The sequence below is a fragment of the Mustelus asterias genome, chromosome 8, assembly GCF_964213995.1.
Source record: "Mustelus asterias chromosome 8, sMusAst1.hap1.1, whole genome shotgun sequence".
Lineage (NCBI taxonomy): Eukaryota > Metazoa > Chordata > Chondrichthyes > Carcharhiniformes > Triakidae > Mustelus > Mustelus asterias.
The window spans coordinates 44,669,974-44,694,524 of record NC_135808.1 but is presented as its reverse complement, the minus strand read 5'-3'; the positions used below and the strand labels follow the sequence as shown (position 1 = coordinate 44,694,524).

General features: G+C 45.7%; 1 protein-coding gene across 4 annotated transcripts in view; it reads left to right on the top strand.

Annotated features, from left to right (window-relative positions):
• The window catches only part of LOC144497122 (complement C4-like), a 469,428-nt gene that overhangs the window by 259,131 nt on the left and 185,746 nt on the right, over positions 1–24,551 (top strand). For all 4 annotated transcript variants that reach the window (XM_078217916.1, XM_078217917.1, XM_078217918.1 and 1 more), the window contains exons 19-20: positions 181–251; positions 4,528–4,667. In XM_078217916.1, the coding sequence (XP_078074042.1) occupies positions 181–251; positions 4,528–4,667 (211 nt within the window). The remainder of the gene's footprint in view (positions 1–180; positions 252–4,527; positions 4,668–24,551) is intronic.

Here is a 24,551-nt window from a genome sequence, read left to right as displayed (position 1 = left end):
GAAAACTGGAGCGCCCGGAGGAAACCCACACAGACACAGGGAGAACGTGTAAACAGACAGATACCCAAAGTCGGAATTGAATCTGGGTCCCTGGCGCTGTGAGGCAGCAGTGCTACTCACTGTGCCACCATGCAGCCCTTAATTCAATTGACATTTTTTCCTCTCTAATCTTTCTTATAGGATAAGGAACTACATGCCTGATTCCATAACCACTTGGGAAATTCAGGCGGTCGGCATGTTTGCAAACAAAGGTACGGATTTCCAAATGGCTACTGATGAGGATGAGTGTGGTCTTCTGACTGTCATATCATAGAAACCATAGAAACCCTACAGTGCAGAAAGAGGCCATTCGGCCCATCGAGTCTGCACCGACCACAATCCCACCCAGGCCCTACTCCCATATCCCTTTACATTTATACGCTAATCTCTCTAACCTACGCATCTCAGGACACTAAGGGGCAATTTTAGCATGGCCAATCAACCTAACCCGCACATCTTTGGACTGTGGGAGGAAACCGGAGCACCCGGAGGAAACCCACGCAGACACGAGGAGAATGTGCAAACTCCACACAGACAGTGACCGAAGCCGGGAATCGAACCCAGGTCCCTGGAGCTGTGAAGCAGCAGTGCTAACCACTGTGCTACTGTGCCGCCCAATATATTCTTGACTTATTGAAATATAGTTTAGTCTTGTTTGTGATTGACATGACAATGCACATGTGTTTTATTTAAATACTCCTCTCGATAAGGGTTGCTTGAAGAGTTAGAAATGATCTTAGGCAATGTTTATATACTGAGAAATGTTGGTCTGAACAGGTCGAATAGATGGAGTTTTAAAGTTTTATTTATTAGTGACTCAAGTAGGCTTACATTAACACTGCAATGAAATTACTGTGAAAATCCTGTAATCGCCACAATCCAGTGCCTGTTCGGGTACACTGAGGGAGAATTTAGCATGACCAATGCACCTAACCTGCCCATCTTTGGACTGTGAGAGGAAACCAAAACACCCAGAGGAAACCCACGCAGACACAGGGAGAACATGCAGACAGTGACCCAAGCCATGAATCGAACCCGAGTCCCTTGTGCTGTGAGACAACAGTGCTAACCATTATGCCATGCTGGAGGCTAGGAGCAGATTTGCAAGAACTGTCAATCTTGCCATCTCCTCACACTTGGCAGTGGTTCTTTTTGTGATTGGCATAGAAATCATAGAAACCCTACAGTACAGAAAGAGGCCATTCGGCCCATCGAGTCTGCACCGACCACAATCCCACCCAGGCCCTACCCCCATATCCCTACATATTTTACCCACTAATCCCTCTAATCTACGCATCCCAGGACACTAAGGAGCAATTTTAGCATGGCCAATCAACCTAACCCGCACATCTTTGGACTGTGGGAGGAAACCGGAGCACCCGGAGGAAACCCACGCAGACACGAGGAGAATGTGCAAACTCCACACAGACAGTGACCCAAGCCGGGAATCGAACCCAGGTCCCTGGAGCTGTGAAGCAGCAGTGCTAACCACTGTGCTACCGTGCCGGCATGTTTTTCATCATGTACACACAGGCTATCTACAAACAACTGCTGATTTCCTTTGTATGCGACTCTTTTTATGGGATTTGGAGTAATTTTCCTCCTCCTATGGGTTGAAATCTATGAGGGCAGCTGAGAGCATTGGGGTAAGAAATGTGAGGGACCATTCCATCACAAGGTCCTGCTTCTGTACCATTGTAATCTCAACATCACCAGTTCTTGGAGAAGCAGCAGCTCTTCAAGATAAGCTGAGTAGTACCTGGACTTTGTACAGAATATGTGATTATAAAAAGAAAAGATGAAAATTAAAAGAAAACGCAGGTGCAATGTCAAGTCATCCCTTTACAATATCCAAAATGCCTCATGTTAACCATATTGTCACAGGACTAAATTCCAGAGACCCATGGTAATTCTCTGGGGATGGAAGGCTGTGACTGGCGAGTTCTGCAGGGATCAGTTCTGGGACCTTTGTTGTTCGGAGTATATATAAATGATTTGGAGGAAAATGTAGCTCATCTGATTAGTAAGTCCGCAGACGACACAAAAATTGGTGGAGCTGCGGATAGTGAAGAAGATTGTCAGAGGATACAGCAAGATATAGACCGGTTGGAGACTTGGGCGGAGAATTGGCAGATGGTGTTTAATCCGGACAAGTGTGAGGTAATGCATTTTGGAAGGTCCAATGCATGAAGGATTATACAGTAAATGGTAGAACCCTTAGGAGTATTGACAGGCAGAGAGATCTGGGTGTACATGTCCACCGATCACTGAAAGTGGCATTGCAGGTGGATAAGGTAGTCAAGAAAGCATACAGCATGCTTGCCTTCATCGGTCGGGGCACTGAGTATGAAAATTCGCAGGTCATGCTGCAGATATACAGAACCTTAGTTAGAATATTGTGTATAATTCTGGTCAGTACACTACCAGAAGGATGTGGATGCTTTGGAGAAGGTACAGAAGAGGTTTACCAGGATGTTGCCTGGTCTGGAGGGATTAGCTATGAGGAGAGGTTGGATAAACTTGGTTTGTTCTCACTGGAATGATGGAGGCTGAGGGGTGACCTGAAAAAGGTCTACAAGATTATGAGTGGCATAGACATAGTGGGTAGTCAGATGCTCTTTCCTAGGGTAGTAAAGTCAAGTACTAGGGGACATAGGTATAAGGTGCGTGGGGAAAAGTTTAGAGGAGATGTGCAAGGCAAATATTTTACACAGAGGGTGGTGAATGTCTGGAATGCGCTGCCTGGGGAGGTGGTGGGAGCAGGTACAATAGCGGCATTTAAGGGACAACTAGACGAACACATGAATTGGATGGGAATGGAAGGATACGGACTCCATAAGTGCATACGGTTTTAGTTTAGGCAGGCATCATGATCGGCATAGGCTTGGAGGACCGAAGGACCTGTACCTGTGCTGTACTTTTCTTTGTTCTTTTCACTTTGACCTGTGCTCGAATTGCCCCATGGCTGACCATGAGGTTTGAATAACCTGGAATTAAAATTTGTTGACTTTAGATGCCGCAAATGATTCCTAACTCCCCTCCTAACCCCTAACCAACCTCATGACCTTTCAGCTGTCCAAGCACATGGGCCTTACTGCCTTCCCACCTTGAAACCCCCACAATCGGTTTGTCCTTGACTCTCAGACTGAGACAAGTGTCTGCTTGTAATCTAACTCCTACCCACTGCAGCTTCTCACACGACAGGGACCAGCGAGCTGCCAGCCATTCATTGTGCTGTTTGCCACTGAATTAACCATTTATTTCCATTTTCCCTATCATGTAACGATTTAACATTGTCTTAAATGCATTCTACAATGAGCTTAAACCACTTCATGTGAACACATAGAAACTAGAAACAGGAGTAGGCCATTCGGCCATTTGAGCCTGTTCCGCCATTCATTATGATCATGGCTGATCATCAAATTCAATATCCTGATCCCCGCTTCTCCTCACATCTCTTGATCTCTTTTAGCCCCAAGATCCATATCTAATTTCTTCTTGAAATCAGCAACGTTTTAGCCTCAACTACTTTCTGTGGTAGTGAATTCCATATATTCACCACTTTCTGGGTGAATAAATTTCTCCTCGCCTCAGTTCTAAAAGGTTTACCCCTTATCCTTAAACTATGACCCCTAGTTCTGGACTCCCCCACCCTCTGGGACATTATTTCTGAATCTACCCTGTCTGACCCTGTTAGAATTTTCTAAGTTTCTATGAGATTCGCCTCACTCTTCCAAACTCCATTGAATCTAATCCTAACGGACTTAGTCTCTTCTCACATGGCAGGCCTGTCATCCTAGGAATCAGCCTGGTAAACCTTCGCTGTACTCTATAGCAAGGATATCCTTGCTCAGTTAAGGACACCGAAACTCCACACTCCAGACATGGCCTCACCAACGCCCTATTTAATTACAATAAAACATCCCTATTCTTATACTCAAATCCTCTCACTATGAGGCCACTATGCAATTTGCCTCCTTTACTGCCTGCTGTACCTGTCCGCTTACTTTCAGCAACTGATGCACGGGCACACCAAGGTTTCTCAATTTATAACCACATGGACCACATTGTCAACACTCTCTGTGAAATAAAGGTTTTAGACACTTAGATACATAATTGATCAACTTAGCTCAGAGTCTTATACTTCATTTTTGTCTCCGAAGTGGTAATATATTGTTTGATTTACCCAATCAATCCAACATCCTTCTGACTGAGGGCCAGATGTTTGATTTGAGTGTTAACTGGTGCGCTGCACACAATGTCAGGAACACGTTGTTCCCTAACTCTTCGATGACAAGATGGCAAATTCACCATCCTCTAAACATCCTGGCCCATGTTTGAAAAGAAAAATTGTCTCGAGGTGGCAATGTTCAGCCCTTGAATTGAAATTATGAGAGTGATGGCTGAAATAACATTCAGTGAACAGTTAAATGACTATGTTGATCAAATGAAATACATTTGATGATTTTCCCCATGTTTCTCTTTCAGGATTCTGTGTGGCAGAACCAAAGATGATAAAAGTGTTCAGACCATTTTTTATATCCATGAAGTTACCTTACTCTGTCAAAAGAAATGAGCAATTGGATCTGACAGTAATCTTGTACAATTATCTGCATGAAGACCTTGAGGTAAAGCCGTTTGATGGAAGTAACTTAATTAACTTAATTAGTGGTTGTGGAGGATTGCTTCTCTGAGTGGAGGCCTGTGACTAGTGGTGTGCCGCAGGGATCGGTGTTGGGTCCATTGTTGTTTGCCATCTATATCAATGATCTGGATGATAATGTGGTAAATTGGATCAGCAAGTTTGCTGATGATACAAAGATTGGAGGTGTAGTGGACAGTGAGGAAGGTTTTCAAAGCTTGCAGAGGGATTTGGACCAACTAGAAAAATGGGCTGAAAAATGGCAAATGGAATTTAACGCAGACAAGTGTGAGATATTGCACTTTGGAAGGACAAACCAAAGTAGAACGTACAGGGTAAATGGTAGGACTCTGAAGAGTGCAGTTGAACAGAGGGATCTGGGAATACAGGTACAGAGTTCCCTAAAAGTGACGTCACAGGTGGATAGGGTTGTAAAGAGTGCCTTTGGTACACTGGCCTTTATAAATCGGAGTATCGAGTATAAAAGTTGGAGTGTTATGGTAAGGTTATATAAGGCATTGGTGAGGCCGAATTTGGAGTATTGTATACAGTTTTGGTCACCTAGTTACAGGAAGGATGTAAATAAGGTTGAAAGAGTGCAGAGAAGGTTCACAAGGATGTTGCCAGGACTTGAGAAGCTGAGTTACAGAGAGAGATTGAATAGGTTGGGACTTTATTCCCTGGAGCGTAGAAGATTGAGGGGAGATTTAATAGAGGTGTATAAGATTTTGATGGGTATAGATAGAGTGAATGCAAGCAGGCTTATTCCGCTGAGGCGAGGGGAGAAAAAAACCAGAGGGCATGGGTTAAGGGTGAAAGGAGAAAAGTTTAAAGGGAATATTAGGGGGGGCTTCTTCACGCAGAGAGTGGTGGGAGTGTGGAATGAGCTGCCGGATAAAGTGGTAAATGCACTTTTAACATTTAATGCAAAAAAACATTTAAGAAAAACTTGGACAGGTTCATGGATGAGAGGGGTGTGGAGGGATATGGTCCAAGTGCAGGTCAGTGGGACTAGGCAAAAAATGGTTCGGCACAGACAAGAGGGCCAAAAGGCCTGTTTCTCAGCTGTAATTTTCTATGGTTCTATGGTTCTAACATTACCAGTCTTTTGTAACGGTTTCTTCATAGAAACCATAGACAATTACAGCTCAGAAACAGGCTTTTTAGCCCTCTTTGTCTGTGCCGAATCATTTTTTGCCTAGTCCCACTGACCTGCACTTGGACCATATCCCTCCACACCCCTCTCATCCATGAACCCGTACAAATTTTTCTTAAATGTTAAAACTCTCTGCGTGAAGAAGCCCCCCTAATATTCCCTTTAAACTTTTCTCCTTTCACCCTTAACGCATGCCCTCTGGTTTTTTTCTCCCCTAGCCTCAGTGGAAAAAGCCTGCTTGCATTCACTCTATCGATACCCATCAAAATCTTATACACCGCGGGTATCAAAGAACAAAGAACAAAGAACAATACAGCACAGGAAACAGGCCCTTCGGCCCTCCAAGCCTGTGCCGCTCCTTGGTCCAACTAGACCAATCGTTTGTATCCCTCCATTCCCAGGCTGCTCATGTGACTATCCAGGTAAGTCTTAAACGATGTCAGCGTGCCTGCCTCCACCACCCTACTTGGCAGCGCATTCCAGGCCGCCACCACCCTCTGTGTAAAAAACGTCCCTCGGATATCTGAGTTATACTTCGCCCCTCTCACCTTGAGCCCGTGACCCCTCGTGATCGTCACCTCCGACCTGGGAAAAAGCTTCCCACTGTTCACCCTATCTATACCCTTCATAATCTTGTACACCTCTATTAGATCTCCCCTCATTCTCCGTCTTTCCAGGGAGATCAACCCCAGTTTACCCAATCTCTCCTCATAGCTAAGACCCTCCATACCAGGCAACATCCTGGTAAATCTTCTCTGCACTCTCTCTAACGCCTCCACATCCTTCTGGTAGTGCGGCGACCAGAACTGGATGCAGTACTCCAAATGTGGCCTAACCAACGTTCTATATAACTGCAACATGATATGCCAACTTTTATACTCTATGCCCCGTCCAATAAAGGCAAGCATGCCATATGCCTTCTTCACCACCTTTTCCACCTGTGCTGCCACCTTTAAGGATCTGTGGACTTGCACACCCAGATCCCTCTGTGTGTCTATACTCCTGATGGTTCTGCCATTTATTGTATAACTAGATTATTTCTTCCAAAATGCATCACTTCGCATTTATCCGGATTAAACTCCATCTGCCACCTCTCCGCCCAATTTTCCAGCCTATCTATATCCTGCTGTATTGCCCGACAATGCTCTTCGCTATCCGCAAGTCCAGCCATCTTCGTGTCATCCGCAAACTTGCTGATTACACCAGTTACACCTTCTTCCAAATCATTTATATATATCACAAATAGCAGAGGCCCCAGTACAGAGCCCTGCGGAACACCACTGGTCACAGACCTCCAGCCGGAAAAAGACCCTTCGACCACTACCCTCTGTCTCCTATGGCCAAGCCAGTTCTCCACCCATCTAGCCACTTCTCCTTGTATCCCATGAGCCTTAACCTTCTTAACCAACCTGCCATGTGGGACTTTGTCAAATGCCTTACTGAAATCCATATAGACAACATCCACGGCCCTTCCTTCATCAACCGTTTTTGTCACTTCCTCAATCAAATTGAGGAAGTGATCACTTACCTCTCAAATCTCCCCTCAATCTTCTACGCTCCAGGGAATAAAGTCCCAACCTATTCAATCTCTCTCTGTAACTCAGCTTCTCAATTCCCGGCAACATTCTTGTGAACCTTCTCTGCACTCTTTCAACCTTATTTACATCCTTCCTGTAACTAGGTGACCAAAACTGTACACAATACTGTAAATTCGGCCTCACCAATGTCTTATATAACCTTACCATAACACTCTAATTTCTATACTCGATACTCCGATTTATAAAGGCCAATGTATCAAAGGCACTCTTTACGGCCCTATCCACCTGTGACGTCACTTTTAGGGAATTCTGTACCTGTTTTCCCAGATCCCTCTGTTCAACTGCACTCTTCAGAGTCCTACCATTTACCCAGTACGTTCTACTTTGGTTTGTCCTTCCAAAGTGCAATATCTCACACTTGTCTGCGTTAAATTCCATTTGCCATTTTTCAGCCCATTTTTCTAGTTGGTCCAAATCCCTCTGCAAGCTTTGAAAATCTTCCTCACTGTCCACTACACCTCCAATCTTTGTATCATCAGCAAGTTTGCTGATCCAATTTATCACCTTATCATCCAGATCATTGATATAGATGACAAACAACAATGGACCCAACACCGATCCTTGCGGCACACCACTAGTCACAGGCCTCCACTCAGAGAAGCAATCCTCTACAACCACTCTCTGGCTTCTTCCATTGAGCCAGTGTTGAATCCAATTTACTACCTCCCCATGTATACCCAGCGACTGAACCTTCCTAACTAACCTCCCATGAGGGACCTTGTCAAAGGCCTTGCTGAAATCCAGGTAGACAACATCCACCACCTTCCCTTCATTCACTTACCTGGTAACCTCCTCGAAAAACTCTAATAGATTGGTCAAACATGACCTACCACGCACAAAGCCATGTTGACTCTCCCTAATAAGTCACTGTCTATCCAAATATTTGTAGATCCTATCCCTTATCACACCTTCCAATAACTTGCCTACCACCGACGTCAAACCTACTGGCCTATAATTTCCCGGATTTCTTTTGGAACCTTTTTTAAACAACGGAACAACATGAGCCACCCACCAATCATCCGGCACCTCCCCCGTGAATACTGACATTTTAAATATGTCTGCCAGGGCCCCTGCAAGTTCAACACTAGCTTCCCTCAAGGTCCGTGGGAATACCCTGTCCAGTCCTGGGGATTTATCCACTCTGATTTGCCTCAAGACAGCAAGCACCTCCTCCCCTTTAATCTGTAAAGGTTCCATGACCTCCCTACCTGTTTGCCCTATTTCCGTAGACTCCATGCCCATTTCCTCAATAAATACGGATGCAAAAAAACCATTTAGTATCTCCCCCATCTCTTTTGGTTCCATACACAGTCTACCACTCTGGTCTTCAAGAGGACCAATTTTATCCCTCACTATCCTTTTGCTCCTAACATACATGAAGAAGCTCTTTGGATTTTCCTTCACTCTGTCTGCCAAAGCAACCTCATGTCTTCTTTTCGTCCTCCTGATTTCCCTCTTAAGTAGCTTCTTGCACTTTTTATACTCCTCGAGCATCTGATCTATTCCTTGCTGCCTGTATATTTCATACAACTCCCTCTTCCTCTTAATCAGTGTTACAAACTCCCTCGAGAATCAAGGTTCCTTATTCCTATTTACTTTGCCTTTAATCCTGACAGGAACATACAAACTCTGCACTCTCAAAATTTCTCCCTTGAAGGCCTCCCACTTTCCATTTACATCCTTACCAGAGAACAGCCTGTGCCAATCCACACTTCCCAGATCCCTTCTCATTTCATCAAATTTGGCCTTTTTCCAGTTCAGAACTTCAACCCGAGGACCAACAGGGAGTAGGCCCAGGAGCAGCCTGGGGAAGGTTTAAAAAGGGCTAATTTAAAAAGGAGGTTTTTTTTTCAAAACAGGAAGTAGGCCCAGGAGCAGCCTGGGGAAGGTTTAAAAAGGGCTTACCTTGGAGGTTTCAGCCTCATTGTTCCACAGGAGCAGGCTGAGGGTAAGAACGATTGTGTCTGCATTTTATTTATTTATTTATTTTTCAGTTAAATTTGGCTTAAAAATCGGAGGTTTTTTCAAAACAGGGAGTAGGTCCAGGAGCAGCCTGGGGAAGGTTTAAAAAGGGCTAATTTAAAAAGGTTTTTTTTTTCAAAACAGGGAGTAGGCCCGGGAGCAGCCTGGGGAAGGTTTTTTGCAGGGTTTAAAAGCAGGCCGCACTTTTGAGCGGGCAGCGTCTGGAGCGGGCAGTGGAGTGAGCAGAGTGTGAGCTGTAAGGGCTTTGGCTCACAGGGCTTCGGCGAAGGCGAGGAAGGTTGTTTGTTTTTCTTCTGTTACACCCCCTTTTTTGTTTTATCTCCCAAAAACTAAAAAGGACATGGCTGGTATGAGTGGGAGGCCAGTATACTGCATTCGGTGTGGGATGTGGGAGTTCCTGGAGACAACTTGCCTCCCGGAAGTCCATATCTGTGCCAGATGTGTGGAACTGCACCTCCTGAAGGATCGTGTAAGGGAGCTGGAGCTGAGGCTCGATGAACTCAGTTTAGTTAGGGAAAATGAGAGATTAATGGATAAAAGTTATAGTCAGGTAGTGACACCAGGGTCTCGGAAGGAAGACACGGGGGTCACAGTTAGGAGGGGTAATAGTCAGAAGGGTGATGTGCCAGAAAGTACCCCAGTGGCAGTCTCCCATAAAAGAAAGGGATGGGCAACAGATGGGAGAAGGGAAGGGAGTGAGCAGTCTGTGGAGGGATCCCCTGTGGTTGTCCCCCTCCAAAATAGGTATATTGTTTTGGATTCTGTGGAGGGGGATGACCCTCCAGGGGTAAGCCACGAGGACCAGATCGCCTCCACGGAGACAGGCTCAGGGGTCCGGAAGGGAAAGAAGGGGTTTAGGAGAGCGATAGTTGTGGGGGATGCAATGGTTAGAGGCACGGACAGGCAGTTCTGTGGGAGTGAACGAGAATCCAGGATGGTTTGCCTGAATGCACGAAGCATTCGGAACAAGGTAAATGAGTTGATGGTGCAAATCAGCACAAGTGGGTACGATCTAGTGGCCATTACAGAAACGTGGCTGAAAGGTGACCAGGACTGGGAGATGAATATCCAGGGGTATCAGGCGTTTAGGAAGAATAGACAGGAAGGAAAAGGTGGTGGGGTCGCGCTATTAATAAGAGATAATATCAGGGTAGTACTGAGGGATGACATAGGCTCTGAGGAACAAAACGTGGAATCGTTATGGGTAGAGATGAGGAATAGTAGAGGGAGAAAGACACCAGTAGGTGTGGTATATAGGCCCCCAAATAATAATGTTGAGGTAGGGAGGGCTATAAACAAGCAGATAAGGGATGCGTGTAAAAACGGAACGGCAATAATCATGGGGGACTTCAACATGCACATTGACTGGCAGACTCAAGTCGGTAAGGGTGGAATGGAGGAAGAGTTCTTAGAATGCTGTCGGGATAGTTTCCTTGAACAGCATGTTACGGAACCGACGAGGGAACGAGCTATTTTGGATCTGGTATTGAGTAACGAGGTAGGTAGAATTAAGGATCTTATTGTGAAGGACCCTCTTGGGTCTAGTGACCACAATATGGTCGAATTTCTGATTCAGATGGAAGAGGAGAAAGTTTGGTCCCAAACCAGTGTCCTCTGTTTGAACAGAGGGAAATATGATAGGATGAGGGATGAATTGGCTAAGGTAGACTGGGAGAGCAGGCTGGCAGGTAGGATAGCTGAGGAACAGTGGAGGATTTTTAAGGAGATCCTTTTCAGTTCTCAGCAAAAATATATTCCAGCAAAAAACAAGGATTGTAAGAAAAGGGAGAACCAGTCGTGGATAACAAAGGAAATAAAGGAGAGTATTAAAATAAAAACAGCTGCGTACAGAGTGGCCAAAAATAGTGGAGAAACAAGTGATTGGGAAAAATTTAAGAAACAACAAAGAGAGACTAAGAAAGCGATAAAGAAAGGAAGGATAGACTATGAAGCTAGGCTAGCAATTAATATAAAAAATGATAGTAAAAGTTTTTATAAATATATAAAAAGGAATAGAGTGGCTAGAGTGAATGTTGGACCCTTGGAGGACGAGAGGGGGGAGTTAATAGTGGGAAATGAGGATATGGCTGAGTTTTTAAATAAGTTTTTTGTGTCGGTCTTCACGGTGGAGGACACAAATAGTTTGCCAAATATTAACGATAGAGGGTTGGCAGCAGGAGAAATACTTAATACGATTAATGTTACCAGAGAGGCAGTGCTGGGTAGACTAATGGGACTGAAGGTGGACATGTCCCCGGGTCCGGATGGAATGCATCCCAGGGTATTGAAAGAGATGTCAGAGGTAATAGTGGATGCGTTAGTGATTATTTATCAAAACTCGTTGCATTCTGGGGTAGTGCCGGTTGATTGGAAAACGGCTAATGTTACGCCGCTGTTTAAAAAAGGAAGGAGACAAAAGGCGGGTAACTATAGGCCGGTCAGCTTAACGTCTGTAGTAGGGAAAATGCTGGAATCCATTATTAAAGAGGAGACAGCAGGGCATCTGGATAGAAATGGTTCGATCAATCAGACGCAGCATGGATTCATGAGGGGAAAGTCGTGCTTGACGAACATGTTGGATTTTTATGAAGATGTGACTAGGGCGGTTGATGGAGGAGAACCGGTGGATGCGGTGTTTTTGGATTTCCAAAAGGTATTTGATAAGGTGCCCCATAAAAGGCTGCTGAAGAAGATTAGGGCACACGGAGTTGGGGGTAGTGTGTTAAAGTGGATTGGGGACTGGCTATCCGACAGGAAGCAAAGAGTCGGAATAAATGGGTGTTTTTCCGGTTGGAGGAAGGTAACTAGTGGCGTGCCGCAGGGATCGGTACTCGGGCCGCAACTGTTTACCATTTATATAGATGATCTGGAGGAGGGGACGGAGTGTAGGGTAACGAAGTTTGCAGACGACACAAAGATAAGTGGAAAAGTGAATCGTGTGGAGGACGGAGAAGATCTGCAGAGAGATTTGGACAGGCTGAGTGAGTGGGCGAGGATATGGCAAATGGAGTATAACGTTGATAAATGCGAGGTTATACACTTTGGAGGAAATAATAACAAATGGGATTACTATCTCAATGGAAACAAATTAAAACATGCTACCGTGCAAAGGGACCTGGGGGTCCTTGTGCATGAGACGCAAAAGCCCAGTCTGCAGGTACAACAGGTGATCAAGAAGGCAAATGGGATGTTGGCCTATATTGCGAGGGGGATAGAATATAAAAGCAGGGATGTCTTGAAGCACCTGTACAGGGCATTGGTGAGGCCGCAGCTGGAATACTGTGTGCAGTATTGGTCCCCTTATATGAGGAAGGATATATTGGCATTGGAGGGAGTGCAGAGAAGGTTCACCAGGTTGATACCGGAGATGAGGGGTTTGGATTATGAGGAGAGGCTGAGGAGATTGGGTTTGTACTCATTGGAGTTTAGAAGGATGAGGGGGGATCTTATGGAGACTTATAAGATAATGCGGGGGCTGGATAGGGTGGAGGCGGAGAGATTCTTTCCACTTAGTAAGGAAGTTAAAACTAGAGGACACAGCCTCAAAATAAAGGGGGGTCGGTTTAAGACAGAGTTGAGGAGGAACTTCTTCTCCCAGAGGGTGGTGAATCTCTGGAATTCTCTGCCCACTGAGGTGGTGGAGGCTACCTCGCTGAATATGTTTAAAGCGCAGATGGATGGATTCCTGATCGGTAAGGGAATTAAGGGTTATGGGGATCAGGCGGGTAAGTGGTACTGATCCACGTCAGATCAGCCATGATCTTATTGAATGGTGGGGCAGGCTCGAGGGGCTAGATGGTCTACTCCTGCTCCTATTTCTTATGTTCTTATGTTCTTATGGTAGTCTGCCACCCTGGTGCCGGGGTACTGGATGTCTCCGAGAGGGTAGGAAGCATATTTAAAAAGGAAGGTAGTCAAACTGATGTGATTATACACATTGGTGAAAATGATGTAGGTAGGAAGAGCAGGGGGGGTCATACGAGAGAAATTCAGGGAGTTGGGTGCTAGGCTAAAAAGTAAGGCCTCCAGGGTAGCAATCTCTGGACTGCTCCCGGTGTCTAGTGCAAGTGAGGCTCAGAACAGGGAGATTCTACAGTTGAACGCGTGGCTAAAGCACTGGTGCAAGAGGGAGGGTTTTAAATTCATAGATAACTGGGAAATCTTCAAGTCAGGATGGCAACTGTACAGAAAGGATGGGTTACACCTTAACTGGAAGGGAGCAAATATCCTGGCTGGGAGTTTTGCTAGAGTGTTTCGGCAGGATTTAAACTAGTGTGGCAGGGGGGTGGGGAACAAAACAGTCGGTCAGTAAATACTGAGGCTGGGGTTGAGCTGGGGGCCAGGGCAAGGCTAGCTAAGAAGAGGAGCACTCTGGAGGAGGATGACCTGAGTGGGCCTGGAGGTCTGGAGTGCATCTGCTTCAATGCGAGGAGCGTAACGGGTAAAACAGACGAACTTAGGGCCTTCATGCTTATGCGGAATTTGGATGTGGTTGTGGTGACGGAAACTTGGTTAAAAGAAGGACAGGACTGGCAGCTGAATATTCCGGGGTATAAGTGTTTTAGGCGAGACAGAGGAGGGGCTAAAAAAGGTGGGGGAGTAGCGATATTAGTTAAGGAGCATATTACTGCGGTGCAGAGGGTAGACAACTTAGAGGGGTCATGTACTGAGTCCACCCAACAGCCCACGGGAAGTGGAGGAAAGGATATGTCAGGAGATTCTGGATAGGTGCAGAAAAAATAGGGTTGTTGTAGTGGGGGACTTTAATTTCCCTGGCACAGACTGGAAAGTGCTGGGGGTCCGGACGGGGAGGAATTTGTAAAATGCATACTGGAAGGTTGTTTGGAACAGTATGTAGATAGCCCGACTAGAGAGGGGGCTATACTGGACCTAGTTCTGGGAAATGAGCCCGGTCAGGTCGTCAAAGATTCGGTAGGGGAACATGTGGCAAATAGTGACCACAACTCTGTTAACTTTAGGATAGTAATGGACAAGGATGAGTGCTGTCCTACGGGCAGGGTGCTAAATTGGGGGAAGGCTAACTATAGCCGGATTAGGCAGGAATTGGTGGATGTTGATTGGGAGAGGATGTTCGAGGGTAAGTCCGGGTCTGGCATGTGGGAGTCTTTTAAGGAACTATTGATAAGGCTGCAGGATAGGCATGTGCCTGTAAAAAGGAAAGATAGGAAAGGTAGTATTCGAGAGCCGTGGATAACCAGGGAAATTGAGGATCTGATTAAAATGAAAAGGGAGGCGTACGTTAAGTCCAGGCAACTGAAAACAGATGGAGCTCTGGAGGAATACAGAGAGAGTAGGAAAGAACTCAAACGGGGAGTTAGAAGGGCAAAAAGAGGTCACGAGATGTTCTTGGCAGGCAGGATTAAGGAGAATCCTAAGGCATTCTATTCATACGTTAGGAACAAAAGAGTTGTCAGGGAGAAAATCGGACCTCTCAAGGACAAAGGAGGGGAATTATGCTTAGAACCCAAGGGAATAGGGGAGATCCTAAATGAATACTTTGCATCGGTATTCACGAAGGAGAGGGGCGTGTTAACCGGGAGTATCTCGGAGGGAGGTGTTGACCCGTTAGAGAAAATCTCTATTACAAGAGAGGAAGTGTTAGGTTTTTTAGGGAACATTAAAACTGACAAAGCCCCAGGGCCTGATGGCATCTATCCTCGACTGCTCAGGGAGACGAGAGATGAAATTGCTGGGCCTCTGACGGAAATCTTTGTCGGTTCTTTGGACACGGGTGAGGTCCCTGAGGATTGGAGGATAGCGAATGTGGTCCCGTTGTTTAAGAAGGGTAGCAGGGATAACCCAGGAAATTATAGGCCGGTGAGCTTGACATCCGTGGTAGGGAAGTTGTTGGAGAGGATTCTTAGAGACAGGATGTATGTGCATTTAGAACGGAACAATCTCATTAGTGACAGACAGCATGGTTTTGTAAGAGGGAGGTCGTGCCTTACAAATTTGGTGGAGCTTTTTGAGGAAGTGACAAAAACGGTTGATGATGGAAGGGCCGTGGATGTTGTCTATATGGATTTCAGTCAGGCATTTGACAAAGTCCCACATGGCAGGTTGGTTAAGAAGGTTAAGGCTCATGGGATACAAGGAGAAGTGGCTAGATGGGTGGAAAACTGGCTTGGCCATAGGAGACAGAGGGTAGTGATCGAAGAGTCTTTTTCCGGCTGGAGGTCTGTGACCAGTGGTGTTCCGCAGGGTTCTGTACTGGGGCCTCTGCTATTTGTGATAGATATAAATGATTTGGAAGAAGGTGTAACTGGTGTAATCAGCAAGTTTGCGGATGACACGAAGATGGCTGGACTTGCGGATAGCGAAGAACATTGTCGGGCAATACAGCAGGATATAGATAGGCTGGAAAATTGGGCGGAGAGGTGGCAGATGGAGTTTAATCCGGATAAATGTGAAGTGATGCATTTTGGAAGAAATAATGTAGGGAGGAGTTATACAATAAATGGCAGAGTCATCAGGAGTATAGAAACACAGAGGGACCTAGGTGTGCAAGTCCACAAATCCTTGAAGGTGGCAACACAGGTGGAGAAGGTGGTGAAGAAGGCATATGGTATGCTTGCCTTTATAGGACGGGGTATAGAGTATAAAAGCTGGAGTCTGATGATGCAGCTGTGTAGAACGCTGGTTAGGCCACATTTGGAGTACTGCGTCCAGTTCTGGTCGCCCCACTACCAGAAGGACGTGGAGGCGTTAGAGAGAGTGCAGAGAAGGTTTACCAGGATGTTGCCTGGTATGGAGGGTCTCAGCTATGAGGAGAGATTGGGTAAACTGGGGTTGTTCTCCCTGGAAAGACGGAGAATGAGGGGAGATCTAATAGAGGTGTACAAGATTATGAAGGGTATAGATAGGGTGAACAGTGGGAAGCTTTTTCCCAGGTCGGAGGTGACGATCATGAGGGGGTCACGGGCTCAAGGTGAGAGGGGCGAAGTACAACTCAGATATCGGAGGGACGTTTTTTACACAGAGGGTAGTGGGGGCCTGGAATGCGCTGCCAAGTAGGGTGGTGGAGACAGGCACGCTGACATCGTTTAAGACTTACCTGGATAGTCACATGAGCAGCCTGGGAATGGAGGGATACAAACGATTGGTCTAGTTGGACCAAGGAGCGGCACAGGCTTGGAGGGCCGAAGGGCCTGTTTCCTGTGCTGTACTGTTCTTTGTTCTTTGACCAGATCTATCCTTATCCATGATCAGGTTGAAACTAATGGCATTATGATCACTGGATCCAAAGTGTTCCCTCACACTCACATCCATCACCTACCCTAACTCATTTCCCAATAGGAGATCCAATATCGCATCCTCTCTAGTTGGCACCTCTAAATACTGATGTAGAAAATTTTCCTGAACACATTTTACAAATTCTACCCCGTCTAAACCTTTAACAGTATGCGAGTCCCAATCTATATGTGGAAAATTAAAATCCCCTACTATCACAACTTTGTGTTTCTTGCAGTTATGATGTGGAGATGTGCTGTTGTTCTTGCAGTTGTCAGTTATCTCTCTGCTGATTTGCTCCTCCAATTCTCGCTGACTATTGGGTGGTCTATAATACAACCCCATTAATGTGGTCATACCTTTCCTGTTTCTCAGCTCCACCCATAGGGCCTCTGTAGACAAGCTCCCTAATCTATCCTGCCTGAGTACCGCTGTAACATTTTCCCTGACCAACAATGCCACCCCCCCCCCCCCCCCCCACCTTTTATTCCTCTGCCTCTATCCCGCCTGAAACATTGGAACCCTGGAACCTTGAGCTGCCAGTCCTGCCCCTCCTGTAGCCAAGTACACTAAACATGTCTGCAAAATGAATATTGTTAAATCTCAGTGCGTCTATTACCAAGCTGTTTATGCTCCTTGAATGACTGCCCTTCTAACTTTTCCTTTTATGAGATGTAATGAGGATTTTTTCTGATCACTTTACTTATTGAAGCTACGTGTCTGTCTATGAATGGGCGCCTGTTCATGTGTCTGCGTATATTCATACATGTGTGTCTGTGCGTCAAATGTGTATGTTCCTTAGTGTGTCTGCTCGCATATGTTTACTTGTATGTGTGTGGAAATGTGCATGAGAATGTGTGCATTATATGTACATGCACATGTTTGTGCAATATTGCAATGATATCTTGCAAATTAGTTGACCTGGATGAACGACATGAGCTTAACACAATATACAGAGTTTCATTTACATAGCAACAGAATTGAAAAAAGTGAACCTTTATCCAAAATTGGTTACAAGACACACAATGTACTGAGTCTTTAAATAAGTTTTTTGTGTCGGTCTTCACGGTGGAGGACACAAATAGTTTGCCAAATATTAACGATAGAGGGTTGGCAGCAGGAGAAATACTTAATACAATTAATGTTACCAGAGAGGCAGTGCTGGGTAGACTAATGGGACTGAAGGTGGACAAGTCCCCGGGTCCGGATGGAATGCATCCCAGGGTATTGAAAGAAATGTCAGAGGTAATAGTGGATGCGTTAGTGATTATTTATCAAAACTCGTTGCATTCTGGGGTAGTGCTGGTTGATTGGAAAACGGCCAATGTTACGCCGCTGTTTAAAAAAGGAAGGAGACAAAAGGCGGGTAACTATAGGCCGGTCAGCTTAACGTCTGTAGTAGGGAAAATGCTGGAATCCATTATTAAAGAGGAGACAGCAGGGCATCTGGATAGAAATGGTTCGATCAATCAGACGCAGCATGGATTCATGAGGGGAAAGTCGTGCTTGACGAACATGTTGGATTTTTATGAAGATGTGACTAGGGCGGTTGATGGAGGAGAACCGGTGGATGCGGTGTTTTTGGATTTCCAAAAGGCGTTTGATAAGGTGCCCCATAAAAGGCTGCTGAAGAAGATTAGGGCACACGGAGTTGGGGGTAGTGTGTTAAAGTGGAATGGGGACTGGCTATCCGACAGGAAGCAAAGAGTCGGAATAAATGGGTGTTTTTCCGGTTGGAGGAAGGTAACTAGTGGCGTGCCGCAGGGATCGGTACTCGGGCCGCAACTATTTACCATTTATATAGATGATCTGGAGGAGGGGACGGAGTGTAGGGTAACGAAGTTTGCAGACGACACAAAGATAAGTGGAAAAGTGAATCGTGTGGAGGACGGAGAAGATCTGCAGAGAGATTTGGACAGGCTGAGTGAGTGGGCGAGGATATGGCAAATGGAGTATAACGTTGATAAATGCGAGGTTATACACTTTGGAGGAAATAATAACAAATGGGATTACTATCTCAATGGAAACAAATTAAAACATGCTACCGTGCAAAGGGACCTGGGGGTCCTTGTGCATGGGACGCAAAAGCCCAGTCTGCAGGTACAACAGGTGATCAAGAAGGCAAATGGGATGTTGGCCTATATTGCGAGGGGGATAGAATATAAAAGCAGGGATGTCTTGATGCACCTGTACAGGGCATTGGTGAGGCCGCAGCTGGAATACTGTGTGCAGTATTGGTCCCCTTATATGAGGAAGGATATATTGGCATTGGAGGGAGTGCAGAGAAGGTTCACCAGGTTGATACCGGAGATGAGGGGTTTGGATTATGAGGAGAGGCTGAGGAGATTGGGTTTGTACTCGTTGGAGTTTAGAAGGATGAGGGGGGATCTTATGGAGACTTATAAGATAATGCGGGGGCTGGATAGGGTGGAGGCGGAGAGATTCTTTCCACTTAGTAAGGAAGTTAAAACTAGAGGACACAGCCTCAAAATAAAGGGGGGTCGGTTTAAGACAGAGTTGAGGAGGAACTTCTTCTCCCAGAGGGTGGTGAATCTCTGGAATTCTCTGCCCACTGAGGTGGTGGAGGCTACCTCGCTGAATATGTTTAAAGCGCGGATGGATGGATTCCTGATCGGTAAGGGAATTAAGGGTTATGGGGATCAGGCGGGTAAGTGGTACTGATCCACGTCAGATCAGCCATGATCTTATTGAATGGCGGGGCAGGCTCGAGGGGCTAGATGGCCTACTCCTGCTCCTATTTCTTATGTTCTTATGTTCTAACAGTTCAGGTCCCCATATTATGAATGGCAGGGGGATGGGAACATATGCAAGAAGTCACAGGAGTGGGCAAAAAAGAAAAGAACAAAATACAAAAATGGGATTAAGAAAAGGATCCTTTAACCTGGTGTTGTTAGACTCCTTGCTGTATTAAGAAAAGGAACAGGCAGAAAAATCTAGGGTCTGAATTAAATAGGGCCACAGTGAAAATATAATGGGAGAGGGGCAATTAATGTTAATGTATGGAGCATTCACAATTTGGTAAATGAATTAGTTAAGCAAATAGATGGAAACAGGTGTGCTATAATTAGGATTAGGGAGACATGGCAGATGGTTGACCAGGAATGGGAACTGAACATCAAGGGGAATTCAGTGTTTAGGAACGACAGACAGAAAGAAAATGGTGATGGGGCTTGATTGCTGGTTAAGGAGGTAATAAGTGCCATAGTGAGGAAGAGTAAGGAGCCTCACAACACCAGGTTAAAGTCCAACAGGCTTGTTTGGAATCACGAGCTTTCAGAGTGCTGCTCTTTCATCACTCACCTGCTCCGAAAGCTCATGATTCCAAATAAACCTGTTGGAATTTAATCTGGTGTTGTGAGACTTCTTACTGTGCTTACCCCAGCCTAATGCCGGCATCTCCACATCATAGTGAGGAAGACGATTAGCTCCAATGATGTGGAATCTGTATGGATAGCGCTGAGAGACTCGAAGGGGCAAAAAAAGTTAGTGGGGGTTTTATATCGTTGCCCAAACTGTGATGGTAATGTTGAGGATCATATTAAACTGACAATAATAGACACTTGCAAAAAAGGAATATCTGTAATTGTGGATGACTTTAATTTGCATATAGATTGACCAAATCTGATTAGTAACAATACCATAGAGGAGGAATTCCTGGAATTTGTATGAGATGGCTTTCTGGACCAATGCATTGAGTAATCAACTAGAGAACTAGAGAACTAGACTGGGTATTGTGGAATGTGAAATGAATAATTGACAATCTAGTTGTGCGAGCCCCCTTGGGGATGAGCGACCATAATATAATAGGGTTTTTCATGGGGATGGAGAGTAATGTAGTTAATTCTGAGACGAGTGTCCTGAAACATAATGAAGGAAACTGTGATGGTATGAAGCTCAAGTTGGCTATGATAGTTGGGAACTGTTACTTAAAGGGCTGACAGTGGATAGACAATGACAAACATTCAAAGAGGGCATTGGTGAACTGCGACAATTGTTCATTCCTGTTTGGTGCAAAAATAAAATGGGAAAACCATGGCTTAGAAGGGCAATTGGAGATAGCAGTACATCATAGAACATAGAACATAGAACATAGAACATTACAGCGCAGAACAGGCCCTTCGGCCCACGATGTTGCACCGACCAGTTAAAAAAAAACTGTGACCCTCCAACCTAAACCAATTTCTTTTCGTCCATGAACCTATCTACGGATCTCTTAAACGCCCCCAAACTAGGCGCATTTACTACTGATGCTGGCAGGGCATTCCAATCCCTCACCACCCTCTGGGTAAAGAACCTACCCCTGACATCGGTTCTATAACTACCCCCCCTCAATTTAAAGCCATGCCCCCTCGTGCTGGATTTCTCCATCAGAGGAAAAAGGCTATCACTATCCACCCTATCTAAACCTCTAATCATCTTATATGTTTCAATAAGATCCCCTCTTAGCCGCCGCCTTTCCAGCGAAAACAATCCCAAATCCCTCAGCCTCTCCTCATAGGATCTCCCCTCCATACCAGGCAACATCCTGGTAAACCTCCTCTGCACCCTCTCCAAAGCCTCCACATCCTTCCTGTAATGTGGGGACCAGAACTGCACACAGTACTCCAAGTGCGGCCGCACCAGAGTTGTGTACAGTTGCAACATAACGCTACGACTCCTAAATTCAATCCCCCTACCAATAAACGCCAAGACACCATATGCCTTCTTAACAACCTTATCTACTTGATTCCCAACTTTCAGGGATCTATGCACACATACACCTAGATCCCTCTGCTCCTCCACACTATTCAAAGTCCTCCCGTTAGCCCTATACTCAACACATCTGTTATTCCTACCAAAGTGAATTACCTCACACTTCTCCGCATTAAACTCCATCCGCCACCTCTCGGCCCAACTTTGCAACCTGTCTAAGTCTTCCTGCAAACTACGACACCCTTCCTCACTGTCTACCACACCACCGACTTTGGTGTCATCAGCAAATTTGCTAATCCACCCAACTATACCCTCATCCAGATCATTAATAAATATTACAAACAGCAGTGGCCCCAAAACAGATCCCTGAGGTACACCACTTGTAACCGCACTCCATGATGAATATTTACTATCAACCACCACCCTCTGTTTCCTATCCGCTAGCCAATTCCTGATCCAATTTCCTAGATCACCCCCAATCCCATACATCTGCATTTTCTGCAGAAGCCTACCATGGTGAACCTTATCAAACGCCTTACTAAAATCCATATATACCACGTCCACTGCCTTGCCCCCATCCACCTCCTTGGTCACTTTCTCAAAAAACTCAATAAGGTTAGTAAGGCACGACCTACCTGCCACAAAACCATGCTGACTATCACCTATCAATTCATTACTCTCCAAATAACTATAAATCCTATCCCTTATAATTTTTTCCAACATCTTGCCGACAACAGAAGTGAGACTCACCGGTCTATAATTCCCGGGGAAGTCTCTGTTCCCCTTCTTAAACAATGGGACAACATTCGCTAACCTCCAATCTTCTGGTACTATACCAGAGGCCAACGACGACCTGAAGATCAGAGCCAGAGGCTCTGCAATCACTTCTCTTGCCTCCCAGAGAATCCTTGGATAAATCCCATCCGGACCAGGGGATTTATCTATTTTCAGACCCTCCAGAATATCCTGCACATCCTCCTTATCAACTGTAATACTGTCTATTCTACTCCCTTGCAACCCAGTGTCCTCCTCAGCTATATTCATGTCCCCTTGCGTGAACACCGAAGAGAAATATTGGTTCAATGCTTCACCAATCTCCTCCGGTTCCACACATAACTTCCCTCTGCCATCTATAACTGGCCCTAAACTTGCCCTAACCAACCTTCTGTTCTTGACATACCTATAGAACGCCTTAGGATTCTCTTTAACCCTATCCGCCAAAGTCTTCTCATGTCCCCTTTTAGCCCTTCTAAGCTCGCTCTTCAACTCCCTCTTAGCCAATCTAAAGCTTTCTAGTGCACTACCCGAGTGCTCACGTCTCATCCGAACATAAGCCTCCTTTTTCTTTTTAACCAACAAAGAAACTTTTTTGGTGCACCACGGTTCCCTAGCCCTACCAATTCCTCCTTGCCTGACAGGGACATACCTATCACAGACTCGCAGTAGCTGCTCCTTGAAAAAACTCCACATGTCGGACGTTCCCAGTCCCTGTAATCTCCTAGTCCAACCTATGTTTCCTAATTCTCTCCTAATAGCCTCATAATTACCCTTCCCCCAGCTAAAACCATTGGCCCGAGGTTCATGCCTATCCCTTTCCATCACTAAGGTGAACGTAACCGAATTGTGGTCACTATCACCAAAATGCACACCAACTTCCAAGTCTAGCACCTGGTCTGGCTCATTTCCCAGCACCAGATCCAATATAGCCTCACCTCTAGTTGGCCTGTCTACATACTGAGTCAAAAAACCTTCCTGCACGCTTTGAACAAAAACTGACCCCTCTAACGAGCTAGAGCTATAACAATTCCAGTCAATATTAGTCAAGTTAAAATCCCCCATAACAATTGCCCTATTACTTTCACTCCTAAGCAGGATTGACTCCGCAATCCTTTCCTCAACCTCTCTAGAACTTTTAGGAGGTCTATAAAAGACTCCCAACAGGGTGACCTCTCCTCTCCTATTTCTAATCTCCGCCCATACTACCTCAACAGATAAGTCCTCATCAAACCTCCTCTCTGACACTGTGATACAATCTCTGACCAATAATGCTACCCCTCCCCCTCTTCTACCTCCTTCCCTACTTCGACTAAAACATTTGAACCCCGGGACCTGCAGCATCCATTCCTGCCCCTGCTCTATCCATGTCTCTGAAATAGCCACAACATCGAAGTCCCAGGTACTGATCCACGCTGCAAGTTCACCCACTTTATTGCGAATACTCCTGGCATTGAAGTATACACATTTCAAACCCTGCTCCACCCCACCTCTGCAATGCCGTGCATTGCAGTCCCCATCCATGCATCCCTCACTTTCAGCCCCACTACTCAGGATCCCTCCCCCCCCCCGAATCAGTTTAAACCTCCCTGCATGGCCTTAGCAAATTTACCCCCCAGGATATTGGTCCCCTTCTGATTAAGGTGTAGACCATCCTTCTCATAGAGGTCACACCTTCCCCAGTACGAGCCCCAATTGCTTAAGTACCTGAACCCCTCCCTCCTGCACCATCCCCTCAGCAATGAATTCAAACCTTCCCTCTCCCTATTCCTCTCTAAACTATCCCGTGGTACAGGCAAGAGTCCAGAGATAACCACTCTGTCAGTCTTGGCCTTTAGTTTCCACCCCAACTCCATAAATCCCTGCCTAATATCCCCTTCCCCTATCCTCCCTATGTCGTGTGTCCCCACATGTACAATAACTTGTGGTTTATCTCCCTCCCCCCTAAGAGTCCTGAATACCCTGTCAGACACATCCCGGACCCCAGCCCCTGGTAGGCAACACACCAACCCTGAGTCCCTACCTTTAGTTCCGACCCTCCTATCTGTCTCCTTAATTGTGGAGTCCCCAATCACAAGGCCCAGTCTTTTACAGCCCCTAACCACCTGAGCTTTCTCACTCGGCTCACCCCCAGAGATCTGCTCTCTATGCTCAGTTGATTCCTCCTCAACTGTAGCCTCCAGCACCGAAAACCTATTATGGAGGGGAACCGCCCCAGGGGATTGTCTTCCCGATTGCTTCTTACCCCTCCTCCTGGCATTGACCCAATCAAAGGAAGGGGCATACAAATTGGCAAGAGAAAAACAACGGACTTCATGATTGGGAGTAATTTAGAATTTAGCAAAGGAGCACCAAGGGATTGATAAAGAAAGGAAAAGTGCAAGGGTAAGATGGT